Source organism: Oryctolagus cuniculus, chromosome 2 (genome assembly GCF_051225735.1).
Source record: "Oryctolagus cuniculus isolate XC-2025 breed Fujian yellow rabbit chromosome 2, ASM5122573v1, whole genome shotgun sequence".
Lineage (NCBI taxonomy): Eukaryota > Metazoa > Chordata > Mammalia > Lagomorpha > Leporidae > Oryctolagus > Oryctolagus cuniculus.
This window is the reverse complement of record NC_142868.1, coordinates 68811318-68820699: the sequence shown is the minus strand read 5'-3', so window position 1 is coordinate 68820699 and position 9382 is coordinate 68811318. Positions and strand designations below refer to the sequence as shown.

General features: G+C 36.7%; 1 protein-coding gene across 1 annotated transcript in view; it reads right to left on the bottom strand.

Annotated features, from left to right (window-relative positions):
* The window catches only part of LOC149127819 (uncharacterized), a 67575-nt gene that overhangs the window by 11077 nt on the left and 47116 nt on the right, over window positions 1-9382 (bottom strand). The window contains exon 5 of the mRNA XM_089327012.1: window positions 6937-7221. Coding sequence (XP_089183138.1) covers window positions 6937-7221 — 285 coding nt within the window. The remainder of the gene's footprint in view (window positions 1-6936; window positions 7222-9382) is intronic.

Sequence of the window (9382 nt, the reverse complement as noted above, 5' to 3'; positions counted from 1 at the left end):
CACATCTCACCAACAAAGATACACACAGACTGAAAGTTGAAGGATGGAAAAAGATATTCCATGCTAACTGAAACTAAAGAAGACCTGGTTTAGCCATCCTAACATAATACAAAATAGACTTTAACACAAAAACTGTTCAAAGAGACTAAGAAGGGTACTAGGTAATGATTAATTGCCAATTTAATAGGAAGATGTGACTATAATAAATTTATATGCACCTAATTACAGTGCACCTGGCTATAAAAAAATGTTAAGGTATTTAAAGGGAGACATAGCCTTCAATATAACAGTATTGGGGGATTTGAATATCCTACTTTCAGCAGTGACAAATCAGACAAATTTTCAGCAAGGAAACAACAGAGTTATTGATACTATAGTCCAAATGGACCTCATAGATACCTACAGAACTTTGCATCCTATAGCTGCAGAATGCACATTCTTTTCACCAGTGCATGAAACACTTTCTCTACCATTTATCACATTCTAGGCCATAAAGCAAGTCTCAGCAAATTCAAAAAATTCAAAATCATATCATGTATCTTCTCTGACCACAATGGAATGAAGATGGAGATCAGCAACTCAAGAATCTGTGGAACATATGCAAACACATGGAAACTGAACAAGATACTCCTGAATGAACAGTGGGTCATAGAAGAAATAAAAAGAGAATTAAAAAATTTTGGAAACATATCAAGACTTATGGGATACAGCAAAAGTAGTCTTAAGAGGAAAGTTTATACCAGTTGGTACCTACATCAAGAAATTGGAAAGGCATCAAATAAATGAGCTATCAATGCATCTCAAGTAAGTAGAAAAACAACAGAAAATCAAACCCAACACTAGTAGGACTTAAGAAATGATTAAAATTAGGGAAAAAATTAAAAAAAAATACAAAAGATCAGCAAAACAAAGACCTGTTTTTTGAAAATATAAACAAGATGGATAAACCATTTGCCCAAATAACAAAAAAAAGAGGGAGAAGATCCAAATCAATAAAAGCAGAGATAAAAAAATGTAACAACAGGTACCACAGAAATAAAAAGAATCATCAGGAATTACTACAAAGAGCTTCATGCTAACAAATTAGGAAAATTAGGAGAAAAACAATGGATACATAGATGCTACCAAAATTGAGTCATGAAGACACATAAGACATAAAAAGCCCAATAACCAAGATGGAAAATGAATCAGTGATAAAGACACTCCCAACAAAGAGAGGTTAAGAACTGGATGGATTCACTGCTGAATTCTACCAGATATTTAAAAAAAGAACTAATTTCAGTTCTTAAGTCATTCAAAACAATTGAAGGGGGGAACCTCCCAAACTCCTTCTATGAAGCCAGCATCACCTTAATTTCTAAACCTGAAAAAGATACAACAGAAAAAGAAAACTATAGATGAATTTCCCTAATGAACATAGATGCAAAAATCCTCAACAAAATCTTAGCCAATCGAATCCAATAGCACATCAAAAATATCACTCACTGGATCAAATGATATTTATCTCTGGTACACAGGGATGATTCAGTCTTCACAAATCAATCAATGTGATACATCACCTTAACAAACTGAAGAACAAAAACCATATGATTATCTCAACAGATGCAGAGAAACATCTGATAAAATACAACATCCTTTCATGATGAAAACCATAAGCAAATTGGGGATAGAATGATCATTCCTCAACACAATCATGGCAATTTATGTCAAACCTATGGCCAGCATCTAACTGAGTGGGAAAATGTTGGAAGCATATCAACTAAGATCTGGAACCAGATAAGGATGCCCACTCTCACCACTGCTATTCGATATAGTCCTGGAAGTTTTAGCCAGAGCCATTAGACAAGAAAAAGAAAGCAAAGGGAAATAAATTGGGAAGGAGGAAGTCAAATGATCGCTATTTACAGATGACATGATTCCATATATATGGGATCCAAAAGAAACAACTAAGAGACTATTGGAACTCATAAGAATTTGGTAAAGTGGCAGGATATAAAATTAACACACAAAAATCAATAGTTTTTCTATACAGACAATGCCATAGCTGAGAAAGAACCTCTAAAATAATTCCAGTCACAATAGCTACAAAAAAAAAAAAAATGAAAACCTTAGAATAAATTTAACCAAGGGCATCAAAGCTTTCTATGATGAAAATTATAATGCATTAAAGAAAGAAATAGAAGACACCAAAAAGTGGAAAAATCTTCCATGTTCATGGGCTGGAAGAATCAATATCATTAAAATATACATACTACTGGGGTTGTCTGAGGAGAGAACTGGTGGATGGAGGACCCCCCTCTCCCTCCCCCCTCTGCCTCTGTCTCTCTGTAACTCTGCATTTCAAATAAAATGAAAAAATATTTTTTAAAAGAATTCCATACTACTGAAAGCAATTTACAGATTCAATGTGATCTCGATCAAAATACCAAGGACATTCTTTTCAGATCTAGAAAAAACAATCCTGAAATTCATATGGAAACAGAGGAGACCTTGAATAACTAAAGCAATCTTATACAACAAAAACAAAGCTGAGGCATCTGAATACCAGATTTCAAGACATACTACAGGGCAGTTATAATCAAAATAGTCTGTTACTGGCAAAAAAATAGACATGTAGACCAGTGGAACAGAATAGAAACTCCAGCAATCAATCCATGCATCTACTACCAACTTACCTTTGACAAAAGAGCTAAAATCAATCCCTGGAACAAGAACAGTCTCTCTAACAAATGGTGCTGGGAAAAGTGGATCTCCAAATCCAGAAGTATGAAACAAGACCCCTACGTTACACCTTATACAAAAATCCACTCAAAATGGCTCAAAGGCTAAATTTATGACCCAATACCATCAAATTATTAGAGACAATTGGGTAAACTGTGCAAGACACTGGCATAGGCAAAGACTTCTTGGAAAAGGCCCCAGAAGCACAGGCATCAATGCCAAAATTGACAAATGGGATTATATCAAATTGAAAATTTTCTGGACTGTAAAACACACACGCAGCAAAGCAAAGAGGCAACCAACAGAATGGAAGAAAATATTTACAAACTAGGCAACTGATATATGATTAATACACAGAATCTAAAAAGAGCCCAAGAAACTCAAGAGCAATAAAACAAACCATCCAATTTAAAAATGGGCAAATGATTTTATCAGGCATTTTTCAGAAGAGGCAATTCAAATGGCCAACTATCACTTGAAAAAATTCTCAGGATCACTAACCATCAGGGAAATGCAATCAAAAGCACAATGAGGTTTCACCTCACCCCAGTTAGAATGGATTTCATACAGAAATCAACAAAGAATAAATAATGGTGAGGATGTAGGGGAAAAGATATCCTAATCCACTGTCAGTGGGAATGTAAGCTGGTACATCCACTGTGGAAGACAGTATGGAGATACCTCAGAAATCTGAATATATTGGGGCTGGCACTGTGGCAAGGTAGGTTAATCCTCTGTCTGCAGTGCCAGCATCCCACGTGGGCATTGATTCTAGTCCCAGCTGCTCCTCTTCCCATCCAGCTCTCTGCTATGGCCTGGGAAAGCAGCAGAAGATGGCCCAAGGGCTTGGGTCCCTGCACCCACATGGGAGATGTGGAAGCTCCTGGCTCCTGATGGGCCTACGTCCAGGAGTTGCGGCCATCTGTGGAGTGAACCAGCAGATGGAAGACCTTTCTCTCTGTCTCTCCCTCTCACTGTCTATAACTCTACCTCTCAAATAAATAATCTTTTAAAAAAATTGAATATAGCCTTACCATGACACCGCCATCCCATTCCTGGGAATTTACCATAAGGAAATAAAATCAGCATATGCATACAAATTATATACCTATGTATATTGTAATTCCTCTGAAGGAAATCATGTAGTTCTCAGCCACATTAAAAACACTGATCTATACTGTAAAAGAAGTATTGATGCTGGGGCCAGTGTTGCAGCACAGCATGTTAGGCCACTGGTTAACAATGTCAGCTTCTCCTAAGAGCATGGGTTTGACTCCTGGCTTACTCCACTTCCAGTCCAGCTCCTTGCTAATGTGTCTGGGAAAGCAGTGGAATACGGTCCAAATTCTTGGGTCCCTGCACCCATGTAGGAAACATGGATGGAGTTCCTTTTCTCCTGACTTTAACATGGCCCAATCCCAGGTATTGTGGCATCTGGGGAGTAAACCAGTGGACAGATCTCTCTTCTCTTCTCTCTTCACTGTCTTTGAAAATATACCTTTCAAATAGATAAATCTTACAAAAGAAATAAAGAAGGAGAGAGAGAAAGAGAGATGGAAGGAAAGGAGGAAGGAGGGGAGGGAAAGAGAAAAAGGAAGGAAGAAGAAAAGAAGAAAGGAAAAAAAAGAAGAGGTTTGAAGGTTTTGCATATGTCATTCACATATATTAGAGGTAGCAAAAAATCGGTATGGAGACTCATTAAAAAAACATTGTGGTAGATCTCTTTAATGATGGCTATAAGTTTTTGGAAAATTTGCTAATAGTGGGGATGGAACTGAAAGAATATGGATTCAAGAGATATTTATGATTTAGATATTTACATTAATAGAAGCTACTGATGGATTGAACATGGCTGAGACAAATTGGTAGTGTAAAGAAATCTTAGGTTTCTTTCTGATGCTTTAATGGAAGTGCTGAATGAAGAGAGACAGAGACAGAGATAAAGACAGAGACACAGATACAGATACAGACACAGGCATGGACACAGATTGAAAGAGGATGGGAGAGAGGGAAAAAGAGAGAGATGGTTTTTGTCTATTTTTTGATGGTGACAGTCAAGAGAGAAGAGCTAAAAAGTTTGGCTTTAGGCAGTGCAAATACAGTGCTTGTCATAAGAACATATAAGATGATTTGTAGATATTTGGATGTATGAATTAGAATATGTTAAAAGCCCCAAATTGAAAATAATTTAAAAAACTATCAAAAAGCATGTATATTGGAAGGAGTGCACTCATAAAATGTCAAATTGTGAAATACTATTTAGACTGAAAAGATAATGACATGAATACATGTAAGGCATTATTAGTGCAATGGAAAATATTTCATTATAGGTGGACTGAAACTTCAGCTTCAGTGTGAACTAAGAACCAGTTCTCTGTCCAGAGTCTTGTTATTCAAGTGATCAGATGTGTTTTACTGTTCCTCTTTTATATACAAATTTCTTGGCCATATGTTAAATTTTAGTCTCCTACTGAAAGCATGAGCTTTTTCCCTCTTTACAGCTGGATAAATCTAGAGCTTGGTTCATATTTGAAAGTCTGGACTTTGTCCACAACAAAAGATGTGACACAAAATATCTTTCATATATGCATCTATATGTTTGATATGCAGACATACATGCTCACATATGTAAAAGTAAAATATATAGTATATACTGTGAGCTTCCAGTGTCATGATGGCTCTGAAGATGCTCTGAAAAGTATGAAATTCTATCCTGATGTGAGATGTTCTTGTAATACTATTTGATTTGTACATACATATACTACAGTGTTTGGTAGGAGGGTAGGAAAGAAGGGGGGTTTTAATATGCAAATCTGTAAAATAACTTCCTCAACAGAGCAAGATTTTTATCACTGCACCATGAAGGAGGAGAAATTATTGTGCTTTGCTGCTAATTACCCTAAGGTATTTGACTGTTTACAAAGAGTAAGTAAAAGTAAACAAATACTGACATTTCTAATACTGAGCAAATTCCTAATTTCTTGCTTTGTATTAGCAACTTTTTAATGTACCAAGTATCTCCAAAATACCTTAAAATTTGCAGAGTGCTTCACATACATGCTTTCATTTGGATTTCATAGTAATACCCACATTATTTTGTTTATTTCAAGAGAAATTATCTTATTTAGAAAGTAGCAGGATTGTGACTCAAAACAACTTCTCTGGTTCCCTGTCATATGCTCTTTATTTCCTAAAGGTTGCCTTGTAGATTTTTTTTTCTTTTGCTTTTTAATCCTAGAAAGCAATGGGACAGTATTTTTCATTTGTGCATTTATATTATAATAAAAGCCTATGTTCTAGGAATTATATTTTTAGTACTCCTGCCAGTGAATTTTAAAAATATTTATTTTAGATGTGGGAAAAATATAATTTTGCCTCTTAACTTGCTCAGGAAGAGAAAGGGGTCTATGACCGCTGACCCATAGTGACTATATTAATAAGCAGTAGATAGAAAGTGTAAAAGCAATACAGAATCTAAAGTTTTCATCTAAAGTCAGAGCAATTAGAATGATAGTATCTCACACTTACTGAACACTTATTATATGCCTGGCACAATTTAACTCCTTCAATTTTTTGAATTATTTAATTTTCAGGGTAATCAATGAAATAGATATTATTCCTGTCTAAACACAAAACACAAAGAAATGGCCACACAGAAACCATGATTCTTTAGGAGGCAAGGTTCTAATGGGAAAGTTAAACATTCTAGGACTACAAATGTAGAGGAAATAATGATTCAAAGACTGAAAATGGTTTTAAAAGAGGGGAAAAGATTTCTCAGGTTTCACAAATTCTATCCACATATAAAAATTTAGTTATTCCCATTTTATTGGGAATGATTGAAACCGTCCTTACTGTATACTGAATTTTACAAGTAACCTCTATGATTATAGAACTATTTCATTAAAAATGTACAAAATAAATGTCTTCTGCTTCTCAAAATTAGGTGCTTTTCTGAGTATTGCATGAACCCTGTATCTTTACTATATCCACACTGTCAACCACTCATTTTTTAAAAAAAACAATTTGAGAGGTAGGGATGATAATGGGTTTTAGGGTCCAAACAAACTTTCAAACTCACCCAACACCATGAAGTGCTCATATTCTACAAAGGAACACCTTGCAGACATTGTATTATACACACACCTGTACACAAGGACACAAAGGCACACACACAATATTTGAAGGAATGTGCCCGAAGGTTTCTCTACCTACAATTCTGTTTCTTGCCGAGGATGGAAAGAAAGTTGATGGATCATCAATGAGGAAGAGCTCTTGACGATGTCTGCTGAACTGGGCAGCGAAATATTCAGGATGAGGATACTTCACACTCGCTGGAAGTTTCACAGCCGAAAGCATATAGGTCAATGGAGTGTCCTCATTTTGGGGAACATCACTTTCCTTAATAGGCATTTTGATTCCCAATACTTCAGCATAAGTAACTAATACCTCCCAAGGAGCATGGATCTTGACAAAGTAAGTCCTTCCATCTTCAGAGTCCTGCATTGTAAAAAGAGGAAAAAGAACACAAAGCTTCCTGAAATATTTGTTATTGAGATGATTGAGGAAAAGAAATAAAATTTTACAAAATCTCAAACATGTACAAGTATTTTCAGTTAATTGAAATTTTTTCAGCAAAACTTTTAGGAAACCAAATTCTCAAAACGTATGCTTACATAAACAAGGGCATAGGTACATATAATATATATGTATATGTGTGCATGTGTGTGTGTATGTATGAAGGAGAAACAGAAAGAGAGAGAAAGAGAAATTCATGAGACTCCAAGGTGGCAGAAGGGAACAATGTGCTGTGCTAGGATAGGGATCAATAGCAAAACAAACAAACAAAAAATGGCGTAGGAAGTGTGCTGTAATGGGAGAATCAGAGAACACAAAAATGGAGTTTCTACAGAGGGAAGAGGAATGCCATGGGCCTATGTGGAAGCTGCAGGCACACAGCATGAAAATGGACACAACACACTAAGCAGCCAAGAGTCAGAGTGGGGTAGCAGCTTAGAGATGGAGGTGAGACCAAACTGCGATAACCTGTATTGATATAGCCAGAAGACGAGTATGGTGTGAGTCTGGCCTGGAGACCTAAGGTACTTGCAGACCCAGCAGAAGTAAAAGGGGCACATTTATCTTATCCCATCTTCTCTACAAAAGTGGTCAGCACCCAGCTGGAAAAGGGAAGTGACATTTTGGGCTCCAGCCGAAGCCATGGAAGCCTTTGTGTGTATGTATATCAACTGGCTGTGACAGGATACCACTTAAAATTGATCAAAGAACTAAATCTACAACTCAATACAATCAACTCATTAATGAACATTAGAGAAACTCTGCAAGACATTGGGATATGCAAGACTTCTTGGAAAAGACCTCACAGCACAGCCAATCAAAGCCAAAATTGACAAATGGGATTCCATCAAGAAGCTTATACAATGCAAAAGAAACACTCGGCAAAGTGAAGAGGCAACCAACAGAATGTGAGAAGATATTTGCAAACTACACAACTAATAAAGGGTTAATATCCAGAATCTATAAAGAGCTCAAGAAATTTAAAATAAAACAAACAATCCATTTAAGAAATGGGCCAAAGACTTTGATAGGCATTTTTCAACAGAGGAAATTCACATGGCCAATAAACACTTGAGAAAATGCTCAGGATCACTAGCCATCGAGGAAATGCAAATCAAAACCACAATAAGGTTTAGCCTCACTCCAGTTAGAATGGCCATGAAACAGAAATTAACAAATGAAAAAAGCTGGTGAGGATGTGGGGAAAAAGATATCTTGGTCCACCATTGGTGGGAATGTAAACTGGTTGTAACCACTGTGAAAGACAGCATGGAGATACCTCAGAAATCTGGAGACTAAGACCTAGTGAATGAGTGGAGCTCATGAACTGGGACTGTGAAAAAAGGAAAAAAAAAAATGAGAGTGTGTGAGAGAACTCACAGTGTGGCTGAGATGTGAGTACTCTCAGTGGGAGACACCACAAACTCGAGCGGCCTTGGCTACTCAGTGAGAGACACTGCAGGAGGATCTGAGCTTACACTGAGGACTGCAGAGATCCTTTGTGTGATCCTTGGTACAGAGCAGACGAATATTATTCCCATTGGGGCTAGTGCTCAGGCACTGATCGCCATCGAGAAGAAGAGCTCAGCTGAGTGGAATTACTTCCCTTCTGATTAAAAACAGAGAGAGAGAGAGAGAGAGAGAGAGATTTATCACACCCAACCTGGGTTTGTCACCTTAAGCACACCCTTAACCCTGAAGAACTGAAGAGAAGAGCTCTCTGGCCAAACCCACCACAAGACTCTAGAGAGTCACTGAAAGCAGACAGTCCCCTTTTTATCTTAAGAGTCATAATAAAATGAAAAAAGTAGCCACAGTGGAAAAAAAAAAAGAAAATAACAAGTATCTCCACAAATGGCAAACAACAAATGCAACAACTGAGGGGACAAGAACAAGGAAGACAACATGACGCTCCCAAAAGAACATGATAATTAATACAAGATTATGAAGACAATGAGATAGAAGAAATGAAAGAAATAGAACTCAAAATAATTTATGATAAGAATATATAGAAGTAATCAAAAACAAATGCATGAGGGCCTGCACCGTGGCTCACTTGGTTAATCCTCTGCCTGTGGTGCCA